General features: G+C 48.0%; 1 protein-coding gene across 1 annotated transcript in view; it reads left to right on the top strand.

Moving 5' to 3' along the window:
- Positions 1-27,834, top strand: part of Pepd (peptidase D) — a 136,693-nt gene that overhangs the window by 50,392 nt on the left and 58,467 nt on the right. The window contains exons 8-9 of the mRNA XM_005368427.3: positions 9,361-9,436; positions 11,629-11,675. Coding sequence (XP_005368484.1) covers positions 9,361-9,436; positions 11,629-11,675 — 123 coding nt within the window. The remainder of the gene's footprint in view (positions 1-9,360; positions 9,437-11,628; positions 11,676-27,834) is intronic.

Here is a 27,834-nt window from a genome sequence, read left to right as displayed (position 1 = left end):
CAGGAGGATAGCCAGAAGGAGGAGGGAAGGACAGGAGGATAGCCAGAAGGAGGAGGAGGAGAGGAGGTTCCTAGTGTATGAAGAAGCTGCTTTTGGCTGGAAGAGAGGGGAGTGAGTGCAGGGGATTTTACTGCAGAGGATCCAGCTACACTGGCCCATGTGGGCAGCTGGTGTGGTGCATATGCCTGTAAGCCCCAAATGCCTGCTAAGGCAGGAAGGGCTAGAGTTCAGAGCTAGCCTGGGTTATATGGTAAATTTGATGCCACCTTGAGCTATAGAGTAATATCCCACCTCAAAAACCGAAAACAAAGAGGGTAAAAGAGGTGTCAGTTATCCAGAATCCACGGTGGGGGGGGGGTAGGGCAGAGAGCAGCCTCAGGAGAGAGGAGGAGAGGATGTATTTGGAAACAGAAAACTTGGCAATTGTGGCAGGAGAGGAGAGTGGCCGACCCCCTAGCCTGGTGTTCAGTTGTTTATCTGCTGGGAGGAGCCTACAGGGAGGGTAGAGCAGGAGGAAGAAGTTGAGAGTTTGCACCTCCTGAATGCTCCCCCCAGAGATGGGGACCGTGCACTGATCAGGTGCACGGCAGTTTCTTTGCCAACTACCTGGTCCCATGTTTTCCCTGTTCTCTGCGGTGGGGTTCTGTGGATGGGCGGACACAGGTTGAGGGACTGTGATGTATTGGTAGGGGCAACGATGAGAGGGATAGACCGGCAGTCTAAGCCCAGGGAATGGGCACTGAGCCCGAGGTGGCACACCTACGTCTGATTTAGCTGCGTTATTATTCTGAGCATCACTGCATCCAAGAGATGCCTGCAGTCTGTGGAGGATGGCAGTGAGGAATGAGACGGTGGTCACGAGGTTATCCTGTGGGTAGATTTGGACCTCCACTGTGATCTGCACCTCCCCTTCTGCAGAATACCAGCGAGCATTCCGGTCCCCTGGGGGAACTACCACCACCCCCTGCTCTGAAGTCAGAGGCCCCTCTGACAAAGTATAGTCCAGCTTCGGGAAAGAGGGTGTCTGCTTGGTAGCAGTCTCTCCACTGTGGTTGTTCTACCTCCCTATAATACCCTGATGGAGTGCTTTAGAGCCTGTTTCACTTTAACCGGGGGCAGGCTGCCCCAGATGAGTGGCATTGTGGAGACACACTGCTTCTGTGCTGTCCTGAGGGCTGACTACTTCTGGTGGAGTCTGAGGAATGACTCAAATCCTTGCCACTCAGAACCCATCCTGTTTCTGGCCATTCTTTCCTCCTTCTGGCTCTCTGTTCTGAGCAGCACCACCAGACAAGGTCTGCGACCAGCAGAGGACAGACAGACAGGTGGATGATAGGTGCCCTCTGGACAGAGACACAGGTCCTGGCCACTCCACCTTGGCTGATGTTGGAGTGCCTGGTTGCCCCTTTTGAGAGGGAAAGGTGGTTAACGTGGGAGATAGATGAGGTGAGTAGCCTTCAGGCTTCCACAAAGGAGCTGAACTGACCATTAGAGGAATGTGCAGAAGACCCTTGCCCTATTCTCCAGTCTCCTCCAGGTCCTGCTGTTGGGGGCCTCTTCATGCCTGGTTCTTCCTTCCCATCTTCACCTCCTGTAGCATCCAGAGTCTCCCCGTGGCAGCCTTCTTCCTGCTTTATAATTGCCTGTGCTGTCTCTTTGAGAGAGGGACATTCTTAACTCAGCACCAGTGCTGGGAAGTCAGATCGGCATGTCCTTATTAGCAAGGTGAATGCACACTGACCACGTGGTGCTCCTCATTATAGACTTAAAAGTGTTACCCAAGCAGTATATGTACCTTGTTAAAGAGCTCCGCTAGTTTTCTCGATAGATAGCCATGCTGGCAGAGTGAGCCGGGAGCTCAGTGCATTTCCCTGATGGCTAAGGCTGCTGAAGGTTTTTCTCATGTGTTTATTGGCCATTTTGTATGCCTCCTTTTCAGAACTGCCTGCTCCATACATTGCCCATTTATTGATTGGGCCATTTATCCTTTCAGTCTTGATTTTTGTGGTGATTTGAAAAACGATGTTCCCAAAGAGAATAGCACTGTTAGGTGGTATGGCCTTGTTGGAGTAGGTGTGGTCTTGTTGGAAGGAACATGCCACTGTGGAGATGGGCTGATGGCGGAAGTTGCAAAATAATCCCACACTAGTTCAGAATTACAATAAAAAAGGGTTATTTATTTATGGGAGACTTACAGATCACTGTCCTAGATCACAGTCCTCTGCACAAACAGGGAACAGGAACAGAGTCCAGCAGCCGGAAGTGAGAGCCAGAAGCAAGACAGTGAGCACAGGCTTTACAGCTGCATTTATAGTATAAGAGATGATGCCCAAGTGGGCTGGTATCTTAAAGGCTACTGGCTGAAGGAGCTGAAAGAGCTCCCACAGCAGCGGGCTTTGAGGTCTCATATATGCTCAAGTCACGCCCAGTGAGTCAGTTCACTTCCTGATCCCTGCATATCTAGATGTAAAACTCTCAACTCCTTCTCCAGCACCATGTCTGCCTGTATACCGCCATGTCCCACCATGATGATAATGAACTAAACCTCTGAACTGTAAGCTACCCAGTTAAATGTTTTCTTTTATAAGAGTTGCCATAGTCATGGTGTCTCTTCATGTGATAGAAACCCTAGTGAAGACAATTTTACTTTTTATTTTTTAAAGAACACTGGGTAGTAACCCTGTCGGGTGAATTTTCTGCCATTTTATAGGCTGTCTCAGTCAGTACACATGTAGACATGTAGAGCCTCTGTGAAAATCAGTGTGGCAGTTCCTCAAAAACACAATAGAACTAACTACTAACTACTGTATGATCCAGCATTTACAGACACACCTGCACACCCGTGTTTATTGCTGTACCTTTCACAACAGCTGTTCTATGGAATCAACCCACCAGCAGCTGAAGAAAGAAAATGTGGTGTGTGTACACTGAGGAGCTTGACTCAGCGACAGAGGATGAAATGGTGTCATTTGCAGGAAAACGATGGAACTGGAGATCATGTTAAGTGAAATAGGCAAGGCTCAGAATGGGAAATATCACACCACACAACCCCCTCCTATGTAGAGTTTAGATTAAGGTATGGTGTGTGGGGGAGAGTGTGGTGTGGGAGGGTAGGGAGTTGTGTGGTGTGTGTGTAGAAGGGGGACTAGGAAAAGGAAGTGGTCCAGCAGTAGAGCAAGAAAGGACAGTGGGCACGACAAGGCACATTACACACATACCTGCATCCTGCATGAAACTCGGCACGATGGACATGCTTTTGGTCCACTCACCAGGGAGGCTGAGTCAGCCAGAGAGTCATGAGTTCAAGGATGGCCTGCACTACTATAAAAAAAAATAAAAGTACAAAAATATCAAAGTGAAGCCCATCATTCTGTATAATTAATATATACTTTTTTTTTTTTTTTTTTTTAAGAGAGATGGTTCCTCTAGTGCAGAATAGTACAGGGAAGGTAGACTGAAGACCAGCCATGCACCCTGCCTGACATCCCTCACAGCACTGCTTTTAGTGCTGTGGTTCCTTGAGCTCTTCCCTGGGTTCTGTTTCCCAATTGGCCACACACAGGACCCTCCTTTGTGACCTGCTCTGTGCACTCTGCATCATCTTCCTTTCCCTCATAAGCCAAGCCTGCAGGAAGCCCCCATCACATCCCATGATGCTCTCCTCATCTCAGACTTCCTTCCTTCCTCTCTTAAGCCTGGCTTGCAGGAAGCCCCCATCATATCCCATGATGCTCTCCTCATCTCCGACTTCCTTCCTTCCTTCCTCTCTTAAGCCTAGCCTGCAGGAAGCCCCCATCATATCCCATGATGCTCTCCTCATCTCAGACTTCCTTCCTTCCTTCCTCTCTTAAGCCTAGCCTGCAGGAAGCCCCTCACCACACATCCCATGATGCTCTCCTCATTTCCGACTCTGAGCATGTATTTTTGGTTACGATTCTTACCATTTCCTCTGTGCTTTATTGAGCCATAAATCTTACATGTTTGGGATGAGACAATAACTGTAAAAGGTAAAAATAACAACAAAAATAAAAATGAGCAAACCACAAAACTGGGTTTGCGTAGACATCACCGTGACTGTGGTCTATGCAGAGCTTTGGAATGTTTCCCAGCTAGCAGTGCCTTCTTGTCCTGGAATCACCATCCAACCTTCCTCAAGGACAGACTTCTAGTAGCAAAACAAAGAGATTTTTGCCCCTGCATAGCCACCACCGTAGACTTCCAGGGCTTGCATGGAGCTCTGCAGCAGAGCCCTCGCCTAGTACACACGAGGTCCTGGTCCCAACCCCAGAACTGCAAAGAAGACAAACTCTTCTGTATTTTAGTTTATTCCCCTTTGGTACATCTCACCGCCCCCCCCCCAATAAAACCCTTTCGTTAAGGTAAAAGCAGCATTTGTATGCTTTTAAAAGTTAGGGAACAACATAGCTAGAGCAAGGAAAGGATGTGTGGGGAGAGGGCAGTTAATGGGCACAAGGGTGCAGCTGGAGAGACAGGACTGAGAACAACCAACTGATTGTTTGGAATTAGCCACTGGGAAGGAGTTTTTGAATATTTTTAGTATAAAGAAATGATATGTAGCTATGTATGGTGATGCGTACCTGTGACCCTCGCACTTGAGGAGCAGAGTGAGGAAGATGGCAAGTTCAAAGCCAGCCTGCCTAGTCTATATAGCAAGACTCTGTCTCAGAATAGAATAAAATATAATGGAAAAGATGTATGCCTGAGGGTTTTTTATAACTTGCTAATTATACTGATAGGATCATTAAACATTGAAATGCCTTGTTGTACCCATAACTATGTAATTTGTGTGCCTGTGTAAAACAGGTTAATAAGGAGTGGCTAGGGAGATGGCTTAGCAGTAAAAAGCGCTTGCTGCTTGTGCTGCCTAGTTTTATGTCAGCGTGATACTAGCTAGAATCAGTTTAGAATAGGAACCTCAATTGAGAAAATGCCCCCCAAATACACACACCAAATCTGTGCCTATGGTCAAGCCTGCGATGTTTTTGTTTGTGTGTTTGTTTTTAATTGGTGATTGATGAGGGAAGGCCCAGCTCACTGGATGGTTCCACCCCTGGACTGGTAGTCTTGGGTGCTCTAAGAAAGCCATGGGGAGCGAACCTGCAAGCAGCACCCCTCCCTGGCCTCTGCATCGCTCCTGCCTCCAGGTTTCTGCCCTTAATTCTCTGGATGCTGGACTACAAGCTGTAAGATGAAATAAACCCTTTCCTCCCCAAATTGCTTTTGGTCACAGTGTTCTGTTGCAATAATAGAAACCCTTAGACCTTGTTCTTGAAGAGAAACCTGGGCTCAGTTCCTGTACCTGTACCTACAGTTCCAGGAGACCCAGCATCCTCTACAGGCTGCCTCAGGCACCTGCACACATATGACGTGCATACATATGCTCAGGCACACATATACATGTAAATAAATCTAGAAAATATGCTACTGATGAAGCCTTTTTTTTTTTTAAAGTTAGGTGGTGGCTCATGCCTTTAATCCCAGCACTCGAGAGACAGAGACAAGCAGATCTCTGATTTCGAGGCCAGCCTGGTCTACAAGAGCTAGTTCCAGGACAGGCTCCAAAGCTACAGAGAAACCCTGTTGAGCCCCCCCTAAAAAAATAATAGTAATTATAAGCAGTAATTTCCCCACTTTCCTTGACACACCCAGTGTGGTTCCCGTATCTTCCCTGGATGTAGTGACATTTTCTTACCCATGATTCTTAGTCATCTTTCTGCTACTGTTACAAACTCCCCCGCCCCACAAGATATTCAATGTCAAGGAGGAAAGGCTTGTTTCAGCTCCATTTTCAGAGGTCCATGCCACTCTGGGTCTGTGGTAAGGCCAGATATGTGTTTTGAAAGAGCTACTCAAGCCAAGATCAAGAGAGAAATAACTAGCCACCCAGTTTTCTCCTGACCACCACACCTTCCTCCATTTCTGCCCTGCCCACTCGGTAAAGGTTCTACCATGCTCTGTGTCACTGCAGGCTGGGGCTGAGGCTTCAGTATTGGCCTCTAGGGGGACAGCTAAGGTCCAGACGATAGTCCTGACTTCTGAGAGGGGTGGCTGCAGTGCGGCAGAGCATTCTGCCTTCTGCATTCGTGTTGGCGGCATTTAGTGTGCTCCTTCATATCCATGTTGCTGCAGCCTGGACATGAGATCTCGCGGCACTGTAAGTGTAGGGTATGTGCTGGGATACATTGGAGGACTGCACTGCATGAAGATGCAATAATCCTGAGTTAGCCTGCTCCACCTTGAGACTCCAGCTTCCATTTGCACAGGGAGGTTACATTGTGCACTGTGTTACCCTGACAGCCCTGTGAGTCACTATAACTCCTGTGCATCTGGGTTAGCCCAGAGTTTTATTTTCCTTTTTTCTTTTGTTGAGAGGAAAACTGTGTGTCTCCTTCAGCACATCACTGAGCATTCTTAGGCGTCTTGCGTCTCTGTGGAAATGAACCCACCTAATACTCGTGGATGCTCTCAAAGCCACATACTCTGAGCACTGAGTTTATTTGCTTGACTTGCTGGTGACCTTACCTTCTGCTGCTTGTCAGAACAGTGACATTTTCTGAAAACATCCGAGGGGTTGACGAGGTGACTCAGTGGCTAAGAATGCATACTACTATAAGACCTGAGTTCCCAGCACCCACATCATGGCTCACAACCACCTGTAACTCCAGCCAGGTGGATTCAGCGACCTCTTCTGGTCTCCATAGTCATCGGCACTTGTGTACAAACCCCCACACAGACCTCCTCATAATTTAAAAAATAACAATAAAAATAAACCTCAAAGGTGTCTTATTATATCCATTCATCATCTGATTTGCTGATGTGTGCCTGGAACTATATCTCGCATTCCTGAACTTTTGAATGGTTGAACATGACACTTCTGTTGTATTTGTCTGTAGTTTGAGTATAGAGTTCCTGTTTTATGTGGAGTGTAAGGACAAGAGAGCCACGGAGGCAGAGTGGGCCATACAGCCTTTGATATTATTTTGGCTAAGTCTCAGTTTACCTGACTGCAAAATGGGAATGAAGATGTCTTTTTAGGCTAGGTTCCCTGGAAAACTGATCAGGAAGTGTACTGAGGAGGGCCTTTGGTGAAGGAGCAGGCGTGGACTGGGCTATAGACACATGCATACCTAAGCAGAACCCACCAGCAACATCCCCAACTGAAGTAAGGGGGCATTGAGACTCCTGCAGAGGACTGGTTGGCTACCAGTTCTCTCAGCTGTTAGGAATTGAGTGCCGTGGTGCCTGAGAGGGTGAGTTAGGCAAAGTAGTTGCCATGCAGGGGACCTGCATAAGTAAAACCCTGGCAAACAATTTAAAAAGAAAGGAGACTGTGTTTATTTTCTAAGTTGTGTTCATGTTTGTTGATGGGCCTGCTGTAAATGCTATGTTTGGAAATACAGTTATCCTCCATTTCCACGGGTTCAGCCAGCCACAGTGGGGAAGAATTCTAGAAGATTCTAAAACCCAATACTTGAAACTACCGAGCACCATGTTGAATCTAATCTCAAGGAAGACATGGGGACGGCCTGGTCTAGCCTCTGCTATCCCCTGGACTGTCGGTCCTGCCCCAACACTGTTCATGTGCTCTGTAGTGAGTCCCGTGGTGGCTGTCTCAACTCCTGTCAGTCACCTTTGTGTCCATGTGACCAAAAGACCTCCCAGAGCCACTGGAGGGAGGGGGGGATTTGTTTGGTTCACAATTTCATCCGTAGCTGTTTGGTCCTGTGCTCTTGGGCAGAGATTCAGGGCAGCAGGAGCATGTGTTCACTCCCTGGCCAACCAAAAAGGAGAGAGAGCTCATGGGAAATAGTGGTATGCTTTAAGGGCCCGCCCCAGTGACCTGTCCTCCATTTAGTCCATACGTAACATTTTCCCCCAAATAGTGCTCTGTCTGGAGAGCAAGTAATCAAAACACAGCCCCCCCCCCCCAGGCCATTTCACATCTAAGCCACCGTGTAGTAGACTTCCAGAGCCCCATTTTCTTGTCATTTCTACTTGAACCGTGCATAGCACCCCTCACTGTGCATGTCCTTTGTGTTGGGTAAGCCAAGTCATCAGGAGATGGCCCTGAGTCCAACAGGATGTGTGGAGGCTGTGTGCCATTTGTGGGTTTGCGTGTAACTGGGTTCCCAGGAGCAGTCCATGGTGAGAACTGAAGGGTGGAGATCTGCGGGTGAGGGCAGTTCATCTAAGGCTTCAGGTGAGCAGTGTGGACGAGGCGGCAGCTTTGCTTTTCTCTCTGCTCACGGGCCAGACACAGCTCTGGCCGGTGCCTGGCATTGCTCTTGGTGCTTTCCAAATGCAAGGCACTGCTGGGCACACACCTATTGGAGAGTTTGAAGCCAGCCTGGGCTACATAATGAGACCTGTCTTAAAAACAAAAAACAACAACAACAAGAAACAACTCTTTAATTCTCACAGCAACCCTTTGGGCAAACAGACGAAGAAAACAAGGCAAAGAGTGGGGTGTCTCAGCCACAGCTGGGGTGCAGTGGGTCCCTGTTCTGTCTGCCAGTGCTCTTAGTACCTTCCATGCCCATGGAGCTGGTGTTAGTTATTTCAGATGGTGGAGGCAGAGAACGAGCATTTGTTCCTTTTACGTGCGTCTTACTTAGGGATAAGACTGCAGCAGGGCCTGGAAACTCGGCACACCCGAGCTGATACATTACCAGGAGTTCGCCGTGAACTCCCCAGATGCCTCTGGAATTGCCTTGTAGGAGACTCCTTAGGGTCCTCTGCTGATACGTCTTCGCTGCCTCTCTCCTCTTGCCTTCCCCAGGCTCCTGGTTTCTGCAGACCAGCTGCTTCCATGCTGTACCTGCACACAGGGTCGAAAGACCCACTGTCCCCTTCGTCTCTTACTCCCCAACCGTGTCTTGATCAAAGATCTGAATCACATGGTACACCTGGGCTGCCCCAAGGGCTAGAAGAGGGCAGACCCAAGGGGTACCTTTGGTCAATGGGACAGGTCCCCAGGACGCCAGCAGCACCCTGATTAAGGCCCAGTACCTCTGCCATATAGATTCTGTTCTCCTTCTGGGAATGAGGAATTGTAGCTCAAGCAGGCAGGATGGGCCCTCAGCAAGCTGCCGGCAGCCGTCATCCCTGCAGGCTGCCTGCACGTGGCAGGAGCCAGAACAGGTGCAGCTGCTCTGGTCCCCCAGGTTTTCTTCTGGATAGTTCAGGATCACACACTGTTGTGGATGTTGGGCCTCTTTGGCGTAGCTCCTGGAAGTGGTGGTCAGTCTCCTTGGGGAGGTCTAGGCTCTGCCGGGACACTGACTTGGCGCGCTCTCTCTCTCTCTCTCTCTCTCTCTCTCTCTCTCTCTCTCTCTGTAGCCGGGTGTTCAAGACGGACATGGAACTAGAGGTTTTGCGCTACACAAACCGGATCTCCAGCGAGGCCCACCGTGAGGTGAGTTGGGTACCAGCTCTGGTTGGGCGGAACAGTAATGACCTTGCCAATTGCTGGAAAGGAAGGCTGTATTCAGGCTCACAGTCTGTCATGGTCACTCGTGGAGGTGGGTGACTCCACAGTGGTGGAGCATGCAGAGACTTACATCTCAGCTTATCAACTAGGGTGGATAAGAGAGACTTGGGTGGAAGTGAGGCTGGACTGTAGCCCTCAATGCCAACTCATCAGCACCCCCTTCCTCCCAAAGGCTCCACAGCTCCCCCATGCAGCACCACCCACTGGAGACCAACTGTTGAAACACACCAGTCCATAGGGGACATTTCACATCTAAGCCATCACAGACTGCATCGCTATGGGCAGGAGAACTGTTAGGGAGATAAATGTTAGTGACCAGAGCCTGGACACCAAGGCAAGAAGTTTCTCTTTCTTGGTGGGTGCAGAGAAGGGTTGAAGAGCCTCTGCTCCTTCCATCTTGAGGCACCTACCTCCATAAAGGTCATCATCCCCGTCCTCAGGAACTGTCCCAACCAAATGGTCCTACTTCCAAGAGAGCAGGGCTCTCCTTCCTGCATGCTGGCGTTTCCCAGTCATGTTAAAGCATCTTTTGTCTGTAACTGTAATTTCCACTCCTATCAAGTGTTCTGTTGTTGCAAAGAGACACCATGATCATGGCAAGTCTTATAAAAGAATTTAATTGTGTTAACTTGCAGTTCCAGAGGTTTAGTTCATTATCATCACGGCCGAGAGCATAGTGGCACACAGGCAGACATGGTGCTAGAGAAGTTGAAAGTTCTACATCTGGATCCAGAGGCAGCAGGAAGAGAAAGACTCTGGGCTTGGCATGGACTTGTATAACCTCAGAGCCCACCTCCAGCCATACACTTCCTCTAACTAGACCACACCTCCTAAACCTTTTAAAAAGTACCGCTCACATTCAAATCTGTGAGCCTATAGAGACCATTCTTACTCAAACCACAATACCACCATCTTTTTTTTTCTTATTTTTAAATTTAGATTATTGTTTATTTGTGCCTGTGAGTATTTGCATGTGTGTCTGTGTAATACATGTGCATATGAGTGCAGGGGCTTTGGAGGCCAGAAGAGGGTGATGGATCCTTTGGCGCTGGAGTTACAGACAGTTGTGAGCTGCCCAGTGTAAGCAGTGAAATCCAAACTCCAGTCCTCATGAATGAGCAGCAAGCACTCTTTAACCACCGAGCTGTTTCTTCTTTTCTTTTTGTTTTGAAAGACAGGGTCTTGCTATATATCCCAGGCTAGCCTTGAGCTTACCATGTAGCTTAGGCCATCCCAAAATTACGATCCTTCCACTGCACCTCCGGAGTGCTGGTATTACAGGTATGCTTTACCAAGTCTACCTACCCATCACCTGTTTTCCAAAAACATCTTCACCTGTGACAGAAGCCAGTATTTCAAAGGCACTCAAGGTGCCTGCTCAGAGACCATCACAGCTTGGTGACAGGGATGACAAGGATGGTTGAAAGGCCAGGTAATCTCTTGTCCAGTGAATTTCTCTGTAAATAAAAATTAGGCAAAAGAAAATAAATAATAAATAAAATCCTTCCTTCCTTCCTTCCTTCTTTCTTTCCTTCCTTCCTTCCTTCCTTCCTTCCTTCCTTCCTTCCTTCCTTCTTTCCTTCCTTCCTTTCTCTCCTTCCTTCTTTCCTTCCTTCCTTCCTTCCTTCCTTCCTTCCTTCCTTCCTTCCTTCTTTCCTTCCTTCCTTTTTTTTCTGAGGCAGGACTTCTTTGTGTGGCCCTGGCTGTCCTGGAACTCACTCTGTAGACCAGGTTGGCCTCAAACTCACAAGATCCTCCTGCCTCTGCCTCCCGAGTGTTGGGATTAAAGGAATGTGCCATCATCGCCCAACATAAACCCTTTCTTAATATTCAGGATTTGCCAAACATCTTGGTCAGATCTTTTGTCTTTAGGTTGCTGGCCACCTGCAAGCCATAGCATGGCGTTTATCAGCTTCCAGATGAACGTGCTCCACAATGGTTTAAATAAACTCTGCTAAAAGGTCCAATTTGTCACTTTTCTGCACCACTGTGCATGGATCTCCCCTCCTTTTTTTTCTTTTAAAGAAGAGCTTTTGAAACAGTGTTATACATTATTTATAAGGCCGTGTTAGTTATCTGCTTAATACAAATGTCTTTGCTTAATACCCACACTCTAGGTAATGAAGGCGGTAAAAGTGGGAATGAAAGAATACGAGATGGAAAGGTAAGCTGTGTATCTCTGCGTAAAGATTAAAATGTAAAAAACCCCAGCTATTTATGTTCCCCAAGCAAGTAACAGATGAGGGGCTGGCGCACAGCGTGCAGACCAAGTGGGGATTATGTGCGGCCCTGGAATCCTGGGCGGCGATTATGGTCCCTCTGGTGGTGGCCACCTCTCTGGCTCCTGGCAGAGTGTTTGATGGTAATGGGCCTTGATAACTTTCCAGGCTGGTTTAGTGTCTCATCATTCCACTCTTGGACTTTGGTTTCTGTAATTTGTTGGGGGGAAACTTTACTAAATAGCCGCTATTGTGCCTCCAAAAGCCACTAGTAAAACAGCTTGCCGTTTTTATGTGTAAGCACCGCCATTATGTCTGCTGTGCTCTGGCGACTGGGTCGAGGGATGGTTAAGTGGCTCATAAAGCACCCTGGAGAGCCCTACCCGCCTTCAGCTCCAATTAGACTTGCCACACGCAGGTTGGCATGCCTGGGTGCTTCCTGGGGCTGCCTAGCTCTGCTCCAGGACCCAGGGGTGGACTTACTGCTGCCCATGCTCAAGGAATCCCTTGGCTCAGATCAGACCCACCCACCCACATCCTGGGTCTCCCACCGGTGACCACACCACTGGAAGCTCTGGGAAGTGACACTGGAGACATGAATCACCCTACCCATCCCTGGTCCCCTGTCCTGGGAGGTCCTTGTGTCACTGGGTGTCCTGTACTCTGAGGGCTTCAGGTACTTCTTGATAAAGGATTATTATAGAGACCACCTGATCACACCCAGATCTCTGGCTCCTTTTTTTTTTTTTTTGAGACAGGATTTCCCTGTGTAGCCTTGACTATTCTGGAACTCGCTCTGTAGACCAGGCTGGCCTCAACCTCACAGAGATCTACCTGCCTCTGCCTCCTGAGTGCTGGAATTAGAGGCATGCACCACCACCATCCAGCCCAATTTCTGGCTTCTTATTAATTAGTCTTGAACTTTTAGCTTCCAAGATTATAAACTATACAAACCTCTTTGCTTTATAAAATAGCCTGGCCTGGGTATTTTATTATAGTAACAGCGGAAGGACTACCATGCACCCCACACCTGTGACCTCGCCTGCTACATCGATGCCAGGAGCAGCACTGAGGCCCAGGTGGGGTCAGCAGTGGCCAGCATGACACATCTGTCCACTGTGGGCTTACAGATGGAGTTCTTTTTTAGAGTTTAACCCGGAAGGGTGAGTTGAGTGTCTCTAGTTCTCTCTTCTTGCCCTGAAGGGCATGGAATTGTTAAAATGGCTTTCCTCTGCTGATGTGATGTCCCAGGAGGGGGGCATGTAACAGCTGTCCATCAAAGCTGAGGCTCTGTCTCACCAAGGACACTGGGGAAGGGCATGCACAGTCTCTGATTGCATTTTGCAGAGCATTCCCCATCCCTCCTGAAGGATCTGAGGTGAGAAAAGAGCTGCTAGCCCAGGGAGGGAGGAGGACCAATGAGTCCCTCAAACTGGCACTGCCCCAGAAACCTGTTCTCAGTTGAGTTGACTCATAGTGACCCATAACAGATGCCTGAAATAAAAATAGCCAAGAAATCAGAGCAAGAATAGCTTACCTCAGTGTGGGCCCTCACAATCTCTGCCTGCCAGACAGCTGTGCCCTATGCTGTTGGGGGTTGGCTCTAGAAGGGACCCTGAGACACTCTTCCCTTAGCTCCTGACCCTAACCCTGCTGCAGCTATTAGCAGGGCTACATGGGCTTTGGGTCTGTGACAAGGAATATCTTGGTATAATGGAGGGCTCTTGTTTTTCAGAAACCTACAGGACTAATAATAGCATAACGAACCCCGAGGGCCTCATCCATTGTTGTTCAATTCTGTGTTTGTGGTTTGGTTTGCTGGCATACGTGAACAGCCCAGACATCATGTCATTTCCCATGTATGTATTTCAGGAGGTTTCTCAGCCAGTGAGACTTTTCCCTTTCTGTAACCACGCTGCCATTATCCCATCTAACCAAATTAGCAGTGTAAGCAGATTTCTGTACCTGAGCATCCTGCATCTGTGATTCAGCTGCCTGCCATCTGTGGCTGGTGCACACCTTTTTTTCTTTTAGCATGAATCAGTAAGTGAACATGTACAGACCTTTCTTTGTCATTTTTCTCTAAGCCACACAGTATAACAGCCATTTGACATAGTGTTGGGTTGGGCCTTATAAATAATCTCCAATTGAGCTGAAGTATTAGGGAGATGTTTGGGTACAAAGGATTTGGCCATCCGGGGAGTCTGGTTGGTATCCATAGGGTTCTTAGAGCCAGCCCCCTTCTTCTTCCGAAGACTGTCTGTCTTCTGTGATTTAGTTAGTTAGTTGGTGTACTGTGTGTGAAGGCGCATGCACACCTGAGCGTGGCTGTGGAAGTCAGAAGATAATCTCTCTGACCCTTGAGTCCTGGGGACCCACCTGCTGTGGGTCCTCTGTAAGACCACCCAAGCCCTCCCTCCAGTGCCCTGACTGTAATTTCTTAGGGTTATCATTTGCATTGGTCTGCATTGCTGTGAAACTGTTTTTTATTTTTGAATTTGTTTTCTTTAAGCTTAGATCCAAACAGAGCCTGAACATTGTACTAGGCTGTTGAATCCTTTTGGAACTGAACCTGGGGAGAGCTTTCAGGCTTCCTTGCCTTGGTGTCTAGATCCCTGAGTTATGGATAGCCTGAAGCTTGGCTGGCATGCTGGGAGATGTCTGACCAGGAGCACAGAGGGTGCCAAGTGGACAGATTTCCATGATGACCAGGTGGTTCTCTGACGCGTACAATGTGTGCCACATCCACCTGTGTCCCCGATTGACTATCTAGAATTCTGGATTCTAGAGTAGTGGTTCTTAGCCTGTGGGTTGCAATCCTTTTGGTGGTGGTGGGGGAGGTTGTCACATATCAGATACCCTGCATATCAGATATTTAATTACAGTTCATAACAGTGGCAAAATTACAGTTATGAAGTAGCAGTGAAATAATCTTATAACTGGTTAGGGGCCACTCTAGCATGAGGAACTGTATTAAAGGGTCACGGTGTTAGGAAGGTTGAGAACCGCTGCTCTAGAGGAAAATAGTGTTTGTCCTGTGAGACTCAGCTAGTGGGAGCACCTGATCATTGGGTCTCTGAGATCTTAGTGTAAAGGGACTGGTGGAAGTGGGCGTGCCCAAGGGAAGAGCGGAAGCAGTGCTAACAGAATGAGATGCAAAGCCTACTGATGCAGCAGTAGGAAGATACTTGTCCATGGGTGTCATCTCATCTGAGGCTGTGTGCCTACATTTCAGAAGGGCACACCTCTGCCCCGTGAACATCTCTAACCATGAATTGGACTAATTCTTAGTCCCAAGCTCTCTTCTCACAGGCAGGCCTGTCTGTCACTGCCTGGGTCACTTTCTGGCTCCATTGCATGGTCTGCATTCATGAGAACCCGAAGATGCCTCAGGAGCCGTGTCTCCTCTTCCGGTGCAGTAGCTGGTGTCAGGAAACATGTCTGAGTTGTTTGGATGGATGCATGGGCGGATGGAGAAGAAAAGGATCTGAGCTATTTTTCTACCACCCTGCATGCCACTGGAGACTTCAGAAATACTCTCCTAAATTAGAAATCAAAGCCTTCTAAAGCAGGTGTTGTTGGCTACCCAGGGGACGTGGCCCTTTTAACACAGGCTGGACTGCTGCCCAGGGTGGCCCAAGTGTTATGTGGGCAGTGGACTCAAAGTGGGACCAAAAGGAAGTAAGCTTCCTTTTTGTGTGTGCTGATGGAACCCTGCACTCATGGTGGGTATTCCTCAAACCTGCTGGCCACACAGAGGGGCTGGGGGTAGGCAGAAAGACTCTAAGCCAGGACTGGAGGCTGGGGTGGAGGACGGCAGCACCAGGACAAACAACTTCACAGATTCAGAGGTGCCATCTAGAGATCACATTCTAAGCCTTGTCCCCCCCTTTTTTAATTATCAGAGATTTATTATACAATCTTGAAGGCATGTTTAAAAAAGCGTAAGCTAGCTGATGTCATTTGTGAAGACACCACCTTCTCCTCTGCGTTTCGCCTGCCAGCAAGGAAATGAAAATCATTTTCCAAAATTGAGGTTCAGTAAATTGTGTTAAACCAATAAGATGTTAATGTTTGGACAAATCAGGCTCACCCAGCATCCGACTCCAGGCCCAATCAGGCGGTCCGTTTTACCACCTCGAATTATTTAATGTTAGTGGCGTAACCGTCTTGTAGCCGGCTGGCACCGGGCTGGCAGCTGAATCAATTACCTGCAAACACTAATTTAGAGCATGCTCAATTGGCTGTGTAAGCAGGTCCCGGTTCACATTTAGTACAAGGAGATTAATAACTTGATGCCATTGACAGCCTGGGACCTTAATTGGGATTGCTGTCTCCTTCACTTCCAGCTGTGAGGGGGCCATTTGGGGCGCTCAACAGCTAGGGGAGGGGTAGTGTGAGTAAAGACAGGTTCTGTGGGTATGACCTTGTTCCCATGGCCTTGCCCCACCCCACTCCTCTCCCCTCCTGCAGGCATCCCTTTTAGCAGACCCTCAGTCCTGTCTGGAACCCCTCCACTAGGTCTGGGTTTTTCTGGGTTCCCATCACAGGCAATGGCTCACAGTGGTAGCCTCCTGTTTTCTTTTAGGCCCGTGTTAATGAAGAACTTGCCCAGCTGTGCCTTTTTAAAATTAAAGTCTTATTGCTTTTTCCTGCCCTTTGGACAGATGGAGTGAGTCATGTGTCATTTGTCCTCAGGGGGCCCGTTGGGTCTAAATTTGGGGAGCTGGGGTAGGAACATAGCCTGAGGGACTCCATCTCTTCATCACACTCATGCCACACCCCTGGACACACTAGACACTGCTGCCTTCCACACACATCCCTACACCCCCACGTATACACCATGCAAACATGTCTTCTGTATGCCCACTGTGTACACACTGCAACATCACATCTACACACACTAGCACACTCCCGTCATACACCACGTAAATACACATACACCCCTAGTGGCCCCCTAACTTCACCCCCCAATTTGTCCAGTCCATCCAGGTCTCCAGGTGCTGGGGCAGTGGCGAAGCGTCCAGTGTGCAAGGACTCAGGTTGCAGAACCCTAGCCATATTTGCTTTTGGCAGCTCAGGTTCTTTGTGGGTAAGGATTAGGAACTTTAGCTCCAATAAGGACAGGAGGGAGGCTGGAGAGCCTATAGGCAAAGCCCCACTTGCTTCTCCCTGAGGGGTCCGAGCTGCAGGGGAGCAGGCAGCCTGCAGCACATGGACTCTATGAGCCCCAGTGCACTCCTCACTGGGTAGGCAAGCCCTGGCTGCTCTGACAGATTCCTGAAGCCATGAGCTTTCTCAGGTTCTCCTCTTCCTTATTTCCCTCCTCCTCTCCTTCCCCTTCCCTCTTCTTCTCCTCCTCCTCCTCACTTCCTCACCTTCCTCTTATTTCTTTTTTGTTTTTGTTTGTTTTGGTTTTTGAGACAGAATTTTTTTGGGGGGGGGGTGTGGCCCTGGCTGCCCTGTGTAGACCAGGCTGACCTCGAACTCACAGAGATTCACCTGCCTTTGCTTCCCAAAAGTGTGTGCCACCACCACCCAGCTTTCTTATTCCTTTCTTGTGTCTTGTGGAAATGAAACATAGGACCTTGGACACAGGCAGAACACTACCACTGAGCCATAACCCCAGCCTTTGCTTTTTTTCAAAATCTTACTATGTAGCCCAGGCTGACATGAAATTCAAAAGCCTCCTTGGCTTGCCCCGCCCCCCACCAAGTGCTGATTTTAGACATTCGTCACTGTGCCTAGATACCTGCTTCCTTGTTCATCAGTCCCTGTAAGCATACCACCATCATCTCTGAAGAATGACCTGTGTGCCCACACTGTCCTCCTCTTGTTCTGCTGTCTTTACTGGGCATGAGGTCAGACCTGGCTTTGTGTGTCCATAGCCAGAGTTAGAAGTCCTCATGGGTCATTCAACAAGATTTGGTTTTGTTGGTGATAGGTGTCACTGATAGGTACTTCCTTCCTGGAAGGTTCTGGAGTTGCCCAGTTTCTCAATAAGGTACATTCTAACCTAATCTGGCTTCAGCCTGAGCATAACTGGGCACCAGTGAGGTTGTCCTGTTGTCCTCTCCCTTTTAAAAGATAATTGGTTTTGTGAAGAAGGAGGTTCTGGGGACAGGTATCGTGAGTGAGCAGGCTGTCTCAGACCTGGGCCCCATGGAAGAGATGATTGATTGATTGATTGATGGCCCTTCTCTGTGAGCCTGGTTATTGTCCATATCAGACACAGGTGCACTCAGCCAATGTTGTATGCTGAGAGCTGTGTTATGGCTCATTTAAAAGGGATAGCCCACTGAGAGCCTGCATCTGGGTATGGAACGCCCTTCATGGCCTTGGTGGCCTGGTGTGGATTTCTTGCCTGTACTTCCTTGGTAGTCTGCCATGACAGAAGTCAGCAACACCCCCGTCCCACCTCACCCGGAGTGCACACAGGCATTCATGGTCAAGTGATGAACTAGTTCAGGCTTTGGAAACAACACCGATTGAAGCAGGCATCCTTTCCAGTACTAGAGGTGTCCCCGCCCCAGAACCTCAATGAGTACCCAGTGGGCACCTTGTGGACCTACAGTTTCATCACTGAGGGCGTCTGTTGATTTCAGATAAATGTTTATCAAGAGTTCAAGGAAGCTGTCTTCACGACTTGCTTGGAGATTGTATCAGGAAAGGGTGTGGAGTGTTATCAGCTGCCGTTTAAGCATCTCCCTGGTGGGGGAGATATTCAGGAACCTTTCTGTTTTATTTTTTCAAATGTCTTTAACATTTTAATTTTATCTCTGTTTATGGGTGTGTCTGTGTGTGGTGTATGTTAAGGGAGGGGTGCCCCCAGAGCCCAGAAGAGGACATCAAATCCCCTGGGACTGAAGTTGGAGGTGGTTGTGAGCCACCTGATGGGGTCCTGGGAACCAAACTTAGGTCTTCTGTAAGAGCAGGAAGTGCTTTTAAGAACAGTTTTAGTCCCAACTCTGTCTTCACCTTTGCTGACGTTGCTATGGAAGCATCACTGATAGTGAGGTTATTGCTAGCTAATCTGCTCTAATTTCCTTAGTTCTCTCCTGTTGTCCTTTTCCTGGCTCTGGAAAGCCTATACAATCTAGTTGTACTGTTCCCTGGAGCTCTTCTGAGCTATGACAGTCCCTCACACTGCCCTTGTTTGTGGTGACCTGATAGTTTCAAAGAGTCACGCTTGGACGATGGGAAAGATGTCTCCCCAGTTTAAGCCCCTCAGGCTGACAGTGGGGCTGTGCGATACCAGGAAGAAGATCCGAGGTGAGGTGCCACTGTCATCAGAAAAGAGCAAGTTCACCTGCTGTCACATGACACATCCCATCACTTGCCTTTGTCTGGTTTCTCCCTGTGAGGTCACTCCCATCCCTTCACTCTGCCAGAAGGCTCTGGGCACAGGCTGCACTTAGGCAGCAGTCAGTTCGGGAGTCAGCTCCCCTCCTCGAGGGGCCGCATGCCTTATTTATGAGGCCTTGGTGCACGGTGCTCTCTTCTCTCCTGGTTATTTATTCAATATTTTATACGTATATCTATTTAGACTCTTGGATGTTTTATTTTAGATTTTGGAATGTAATCTGGGCCCAGGCTATTCATCTCAATGTTTCAGTCATTCTAACTTTGAGAGTTGAAGGCTCTTTCTTTTGGCTCTTGTGTCCCTTTGATAAACACCTGTCATTTTGCTTTCAGAACACTCCCTTGGCTTTCTTTCTGATTGCAAGATGCTCCAGGCTCATCTTGTTTATTCTTTGTTCAAGCGCTGAGGGAGATGTTCCTCTAAGGAATGCTAGTTACTGTTACTAGAGAATCATGCCAGAAGCCAGGATTGGGGGCTGGAGAGACCTGCTGCTCTTGCAGAGACCTGGGTTTGGGTTCCCAGCACCCACATGGAGGCTCACAGCCATCTGTAACTCCAGTTCCAGGGGATGTGTGGGCACCTGCGTGTGCCCCCCCCCACATTTATGCGTACACATAAAATAATGACTAATTTTTTTTTTTTTTAAAGAGCGCAACCAAGATTTAGTAGTGGGCATGCCTCGGGTGATTGATGGTAGACTTCTGCCAGAGCCAGTACAGCTTCCCAGCACACACTCTGCTTCGCTGGGGCACGTTGCTGTTTTAAACTAACTGAAATTGGGGCAGGGGGGAGGGTTGTTGTTTTGTGGTTAGCGTTCCTAGAGACAGGTGTCCTAGGTTTGGGTCCCAGCTGTGTGATGTTGGGCAGGCTGTACCTCAGTTTCCTCCTCTGAAGTCTTTACTAATAACCCTTTATAGCCTGGTCGAGTGAACTCAGTGAGTTAGATATTGGTACAGAGAACAGGTCAATCAGCAACTCTTACTAGCCACCATATGGGGTCGCCTTATTAGCATTCTCTACTTGCATTTTAAACAGTCCCAGAACAGAAGATTTAGCTCCAAATTCTTCTTTTTTCCCACCCCCTACCCCTTAGCCATATTTTAAGATCATAGTTTGGGGCAAGACCACCTCTGCCCCCAAGTTTCTTTCTTGGGGGGAGCGATATATAAAGCGTAGGGCTTGACTGTCCCTTGAAAGGATAATAGAGGCTGGGCAGTGGTGGTGCATGTCTTTAATTCCAGCACTTGAGAGGTAGAGGCAGATGGATCTCAGTGAGTTTGAGGCCAGCCTGGTCTACCAAGTTAGTTCCAGGGCATAGGGAAACCCTTTTCAAAACCAGAAAAGAGAGGGAGGGAGGGAGGGAGGGAGGGAGGGAGGGAGGATGGAAGGATGGATAACATCCCTGTGGTGTGGGTGGTGGGTTTTCCTGCAGAGCTGACTGTTCAGGCTCCCCTTGGAAGGTCAGTGCATGGAAGGGTTTTGCTTTCACCAAGGATTTTAAATGATGCATTCTAGTCTCCCAGGTTTAAATTCTCTCCTCCATATCCCTAGTCATATGTCCTTTCACTTCCCCGCTGTGGATCCACGTTCCTCCTCTATTGATGAGTTTGTAACAATTGGATCTGCTCTATTGATCTTTTCATACAATCTGTTTTTAAATTTCTTTTCTGGTTCTGTTGTTTATTTGACTCATGGATTTCCAATTTCATCATTAACTCCTTTCTCTTCCCTTTCCAAAGTGGCTTTTGAACATCCATCTTTTAACCGTTTAGATGAATCTTAGTTCTTTCTCAATTCTCTGGTAATAAATAGATTTGGGCTAGTTTTTTACTATTGAGCACAGCTTTGGTCATATTCTAGTGAGTTTTGATTGATTTGTTTTTTGACCCGAGAAATGTACTAATTTGTTTCAGATTGATGTTTTTGGATTTTTCTTGGTTAACTTTTTGTTATTAGTTACTGGGTTTGTCACCATTTGTAATAAGAAAATGTGGTCTTTGTTTTAAAAAAAACTAATTAAATTCACTTTAAGATTTTTCTTCCTGTCTTACAGTATTTTTGTCAGTATTTTAAAGAGTACTGAGACTTGTTTAGTTTTTAATTTAGAGTGGATATTTTGGTGCACACCCATCAGGTTTCTAGTGTCATCTGGTTCCCTTCCTCTTATCTCCTTACATTTGCCCTCAGACCAAGAGATATGCTTTATGAGTGCCCCTCGTGAGTGCTGGGTTTGTACGCTCATTTCCGAGACAGGCAGTTGGAGGTATGCAATATGGCTGCTGCATGTTATGTGTTCATTGTAGTCCACCTTTTCACAAAGTGCAATAAATCCCTTTTAAACTATTTAATCAGAGCCCTTGATTTTATTTGTATCTGATTTTCTTGTTGGTATTATATGCTTTCTTTGTGTTATAGTTCCTGATGCATCTTTGTTCTTTTGTTTGCTTTGGTTTTGTTGTTGTCATTGTTTTATTTTATGTTTTTGTTTTTTTGAGACAAGATCTTGCTATAGGGCTGGAGAGGTGGCTCAGAGGTTAAGAGCATTGCTTGCTCTTCCAAAGGTCCTGAGTTCAATTCCCAGCAACCACATTGTAGCTCACAACCATCTGTAATGAGGTATGATGTCCTCTTCTGGCCTGCAAGCATACACACAGACAGAATGTTGTATACATAATAAATAAATAAATATTTTTTAAAAAAAGATCATGCTATATAACTGGCTTGCCTGCCTCTTCCTTCTGAGTGCTGGGATAAAAGGCAGGTGCCAGACATGTGGCATTATTTGTTTTTTCAGATTTATTTATGTTGTGTGTTTGGCCTGCTTGTAAGTGCACCTTACAATGCAATGCTTGTGAAGACCAGAAGAGGGCATCGGATCTCCTGGAACTGATGTTTCAGCCAGTTGTGAGCTGCCCTGTGGGTACTGGAAACCAAATGGGTCCTCTCTAAGGGGAGCAAGTACTCTCAACTGCTGAGCCCTCTCTCTAGACCCAGGTTTGTTTATTACTTGTTTTTTTTATTTTGTGGTGCTGGGGATAGATCCCAAGAGTCTTATACACACAGGACAACTGCTGTACCTGCCAGCCCTCCTTTATTCTATTTCATTTTTGAAATAGGCCTCTACTGACCTGAAACTCAATATGCAGCCTGGGCTGGATCTGCCTGTCTGTCACCCCAGCTCTAGACTTACAGGCACAGAAACACCATCTCTAGATTTTTTTTTTAATGGATTCTGGGAGTTGAACTCAGGTCCTCATTTGCTGGCTAAGCTATGTCTCTAACCCCTCTTCCTTTATTTCGGTATTTCCTTTCGCTTCTGATTTGGAGTTTAGTCAATAGAAGGGCCTGCCTGCATGTGTTAGTAGAGCCCGTGGTCACATTTACTGTGGTGGGCCGAGGTGTAGGTCTCTGGTAGAGCCTCAGCCTAATGTGAGCCAGGTCCTGGATTTGGAACTCAGCATTGCAGGGAAACAGCAACAACCACAAAACAAAGACAGAAAATGTCTTCTCCAACACATTTACTGGGGAAGCAGCATGCCTGTTCTCTTCCCCGCTGTTCCCAGTGCTTTCTGGTTTCTGTTTTAACTTTATAGCTTTGATTTTTTTTTCCTGCTGCTTTGAACAGTTGAAGTGTCCTCTGTGTTCTTTCATATGCGTCCCACTTTCTCTGCAGAGTCACCTGTAAATTAAGAAACAGATGACTTGCATTTCTCTGTTGTCTCTATGTGTTAAAATTAAGTTCATATCTCTGTCTCAATTAAGGAATTGGAAATTGAGCATGCACTTGCCTTTTAATCCCTTTTCCTTCTCCCTCCTACTTGTGTGGTTTTGTGGTGGGTTTTATGTGACTTTATATCTCCTTTAATTGCTTTCCACGTGTACATTCTTTTGTAGTGATTAAAACTTGTGTTGCTAAAATTCCTTCCCTGGGAGAGACATAAACAGCACCTACCCTTCCTGCTCAGGTCCCAGTGACAAACCGAGGTACTAGTCCATCAGAGTTCACTCTGGGGAACCAGTGACTTTATTATAGAGCAGTGGGTGGGGTTACAGCCAAGCATGGGGGTGACCCTCAAGCAGCTACACTGGAAGGTCTACACCCCAAGTGCATAATGGCTTCCCTGTGGCTGATACATGGAGACCCTTCTTGAGTCTTTCCCACCCTATATCCTTCTGACCCCTCCCCAAGGCTACGTGAGATTAGGGCAGAATTAGACACACTATTTGGCGGGAGTGGGGGGACATTCTGGTGAGGGTCTCATGACCCTCTCCACCTCTTCTCAGATCTATGAGGGATCATCCCCTCAGTAAGCCCCACTGTGATAGCTCTTCTGGCGGGCACAGCTGAACTCATGAAAACGGCAGCCGTTTGACTTAGAGGATCATCCTCTGCAGCAGCTTGCGGCTGTCTTAGCAAAGGCTTGTGTGGCCTTTACTCACCAGCCTCTTGCTTGCTCAGTCTTGGCTCCATGTTTTGGGTATCTCACATGTAGGAAAATCTTTTGGGACCAGTGTTGGCATAAATGGGTTTTGAGTCTTTGTTTCCAAAATCATGGAGGTCTTTGACAAGTTACCCTCTTGCTCTTTTCTAGAGAACTTTTAGTCTTTTTGCCTAGACAGTTGCCCCTAGGATTCTTGAGAGAGATGGAATTTCTTGTAGTTCTCTCTTGGTGCTGTTCAGAGGGAGGACTGTACTCAGAAGGTCTGAGGGTAAATCAGCCCACTCGCCAGCTCTCGGAATACAAAGTTTAGGGAGGCTCCCAGAGTGGAGGCCTGAGAGGGGCCCTGGTAAAGCTTCCAGTGGGTGCCATCTTAGGTAGCAAGATTCAGGGTGGGTTCTGACGTCAGCCCATCAACATTGACCAGAGGAGCAACCATACTAACACAGAGCAGATAAGGTGAAGGAGGGGCAGCCTGCAGACTGTAATGCGTGTGACAGCCTTGTGGAGACTAGGACATTTGATGGTCAGCAAGGCTGTTCTGCCGGCAGTATCCTGGCCAGTAGTCCTACGCAAATGGTAGCATCACATGGCATATCATTACTGTTATTATCCCCCTGGCCATCTCCCCAGCAGCAAGCCTTTATAACCCCTTAGGTCAGGTGGCTTAGACAGGTGATGGTTTATCCCCCGAATCCCCACCTCTCTGTGGTTTCCTTCTGTGTTATTAAAAGTAATATGGCAGTCAACTGTGGGCAGAAGTCATGCACACAGGCCTGGGGCTGTCCCTGCAAGCCCATATGACACCTGTCTCTGTCTCTGGTGCGTCTTTGAAATCCTGCTCTCACAGACTGGGGCTTCTGCGAGGCAGTACTGGTATTAATACTGCCCTTCCTCTTGCTCATCTGAAAACCTGCCTCTGCCTTATTCTGAGCCAAGTATGAATGACCATAACCCAAAAATACTGATTGAATTTATCCTGAGTGGCATTTTTACTATAGAAGAGGGTTTATGACGTTTTATAGTCACCAAGCAGAAGTAAGCTGCATATCAACACATTTACCAGTTATATTGGTGGGGACAGTGAGGTGGGAAAATCTACAGGTTTCTGGTGTTGTGTTCTAGCTGAGGGTAGACAGCAGAGGGTAGGGGTCTCCAAAGCTTGCCTCTGCATTCTGAGAAGTTCCCCTGTTAGTCAGTTACAGGAGTCAAGGCCGCTGACCAGCAGTGATAGCCCAGGGTCATTTTGGCTCTAGGCTTGTGCCACAGTCCCTGTGCTCTGCTCTGTCAAGGTCAAGCAGTCTGAAAGATGTTTAACATAGCCAGGCCCCTTCAGAGACCTTCAGCTGTGTAGAATCAATGGAGTTCCAGGTCGCCTCCTATAAGGGATCGCTGACATTTGTAACTTAACCCCCTTCCAGCTTGAGCCTTATTGTGACTGTACTCCCAAGCCCTAACTCCCCACCCCACACTCACCAACACTGCCAGAGAATATTCCCAGAGCCACACAAAGAAACAGGCAGAGGTAAAGTAAACCCGCAAGGCAGTTTCCTGTTACAAAAGAGGATCCAAACCTGCGGACTAAGTGGGGGAGGCATAAAGCTCACTCCATTTCCCTCCCAGCACAGGTGGTAACATCTCAACCACACTGCTGGGAGCTGGAGCTCACAATCTGGCACAACTGGCTGATTTTTGTAAATGGGCCTGAAGGGGCAGGGTATGGTAGCAAATCGAGTCAGGAATGTTGAGGGTCACGCACATAGTTTTACATGGTGGAGGTTATGGGAATGTAGCCATCTTTGGTAGAACAAAACTTGTCTCTCTCACGCTGGAGGCTATCTCTGAATTTCCGCTCATTCCCCATAGGGAGTGAGGTTTTTATTTATTTATTTTCCCCACTGCGACTAAGAACATAAGGACAGCAACAACATGAGGAAAAACTGATTTTTGTCTCACAGTTTCAGAGACTTCACAGTTTTGGCCTTGCTGCCTAGCCCTGGTAGAAGTGTGTGGATGAGCGAAGTTGCTCAGCTATGGGAGGCAGGAAGAGGGCCCAAGGGAAACAAGGACAGGTTATATTCATTGACCTCCTTCCTCTAACCAGCCCCACCCTGTCCTCATACCCCAGCTATAAACTTTTCAGTGACAAGTTAGTGTCCTATTATCCATCAGCTGCCACCAGGACTGCCTGCTGGGGCAGAGCCTTACCACACTGGAGCTTTTAGGAGACATTTTATATTTTACCACAACAGGGATTGTGGCTCCGTTCCCATCCACTCGGCAGCCTGAGGGATGTCAGGTGGCCCCGGACGCCTTCTGAATGTACTCAGGTACAGAAGAAGGAGAGTGGACATTTGAGTTGTGGACAGGCTGTTGGAGGGCTAAGGAGTTGGGTGTGATCTTCACCAGCTCTCCCGGCTTTTAGGGCACCTATCAAGGTAGACTCCAGCCTATGGGCCAACCTCTGGGGTAGGTTCCCTCGCCCTCCTGCTTAGCCACACTGCTGGCCCCTGCTTACTTCTTTTTAACTTTTGAAGCAGAGTCTCACTGAGCTGTCCAGACCATCCTTGAACCTACTCCCTAGCTTAGGCCTTGAATGTGTGAGGCTCCTGCCTCTGCCTCCTCTGTAGCGGGAGGGACAGGCCTCCTCCTTGAGGAACTTATCATGGTAAAGGCCAGAGTTTATATTCTGGTAGCCTCTGGGTTCTGCTCAGTAGTCAACCTCAGTTTGGTCCCATACAATGTTGTTGGGTTTTTTAAATAATTTTTTTGAAATTATAATTATATTACATTATTTCTCCCGTTTCCTTTCTTTTTTTTCACTCCAGCCCAACTCCAACTTCCAGGGAGGGAGCTTCTCTCTCTCAAATCATGGCCTCTTTCTTTTTCTTGCTTGTTCATTTGATTTAATTTGAGTCAATGATAAAAAAATCAGGCAGTTTCCCCAACTTTCTCAGGAAGAATAGCACAGTTAGTAACCTTGAGGTAGAACCCCACAGAGCCATGACCTCTGCATGGTGACAGCAACCTTCACATGTAGGCCATGGCATCCCCCCCCCAACCCTTTCTAGTCCCCGCCCTCACCCCAGGGTGACTTTCCATCATACTCAGAATACTGATTCTCTCCTAGGTTATAAAAAAAAAAAAAAATCTCATACCGATGTCTCAATCAAGAGGAGGCCAAGGGTAGGGAAGGAAAGAATCTAAAGGGTTATATATTTTAAAAAAGGAATGGCTGTGCTATGAGTGAAAATAAAAAGGCTTTGGTATTTTATACCTAAATACCCGGTGGGCTCTATTCCTGCCAGGGGCCTCCAGGCCTCTGAGTTGGCCCTGCTCCCACCTCAGGAGCCCCCTGCCCTTCCTAACACACTTCTGAAGGAGTCCTCCGTGAACTGTCAGGAGCACTGTGCTGTGGGGGGTCTGGAGGATTGCCCCAGAGGAGAGGTGATAGCAATTTGGCTCCTGGAGCAGGCAGACAGTTATGATTAGCTGCCAGCTTCCTTGCCGATTTTTAGAGAATTCTCATCCAGACCTTGTACATGCCGGTGCAAAACGACGTTCCCTGTGGGAGCAATTATTCTGGGCTGGGAGTTTTTTCCCTCCCAGCTCTGAATTCTGTGGATGTGGTGGCGGGTTTAACCCTGGAACTTTGAAAGGTGTTTCCATATCTGCCAGTGAACACATCTGCTCCTGCGATCTGAAGTTAGTTTTTGAGAGTAGCGGGGGTGGGATGGGAGTTCCCCTGTAGAGACCCCAGATCCTGGGGCAGTGAAGCCTCCTAGACCATGCTGGCCTCTGCCCTGCCCATGGCTCAGACTGTGTTTGGCATTCCTCAGTCAAGGAGCGTAGATGGTGAATGGTGTAAGCCCTCTGGCTTCTAAGAGCGGGCCACAGTGTGGGACCCAGGCTTCCTTCCCCATGGCTACTCCAGAGCAGGTGGATGAAGAGAGCCTGAGTCAGCCAGCAGGTCAGGCCACCTCCCCCACTTAGCCACCATACCTGCAGCTGCCACACAGTGAGGGACTCCCCACTCACTGGAAAGAGTCTGACACCCCAGGGAGCCAGCTGCTGATCGAGGATGGTCCCCACTGTTGTTCACAGGCCTCCAGCCAGGGGACAGCGTTAGCAGGATCCTGCCCAGGAGCCTGGAAGGTGTCTGGGGTACCAGAAAGGACCTATAGCGGTTGCCTGCTGTTTACAGACCTAGCCAGCTGCTTTCACATGACGTCTACCCTCTTTGACAGGCTGCTTCTGTGGTGAGAGTCCTGCTTGATCCTGATCCTGCATTTCCTTAGGCTG

Source organism: Microtus ochrogaster, unplaced genomic scaffold (assembly GCF_000317375.1).
Source record: "Microtus ochrogaster isolate Prairie Vole_2 unplaced genomic scaffold, MicOch1.0 UNK32, whole genome shotgun sequence".
Classification (NCBI taxonomy): Eukaryota; Metazoa; Chordata; class Mammalia; order Rodentia; family Cricetidae; genus Microtus; species Microtus ochrogaster.
The sequence above is the reverse complement of the archived record's forward strand: the minus strand, read 5'-3'. Positions and strand labels throughout refer to the sequence as shown.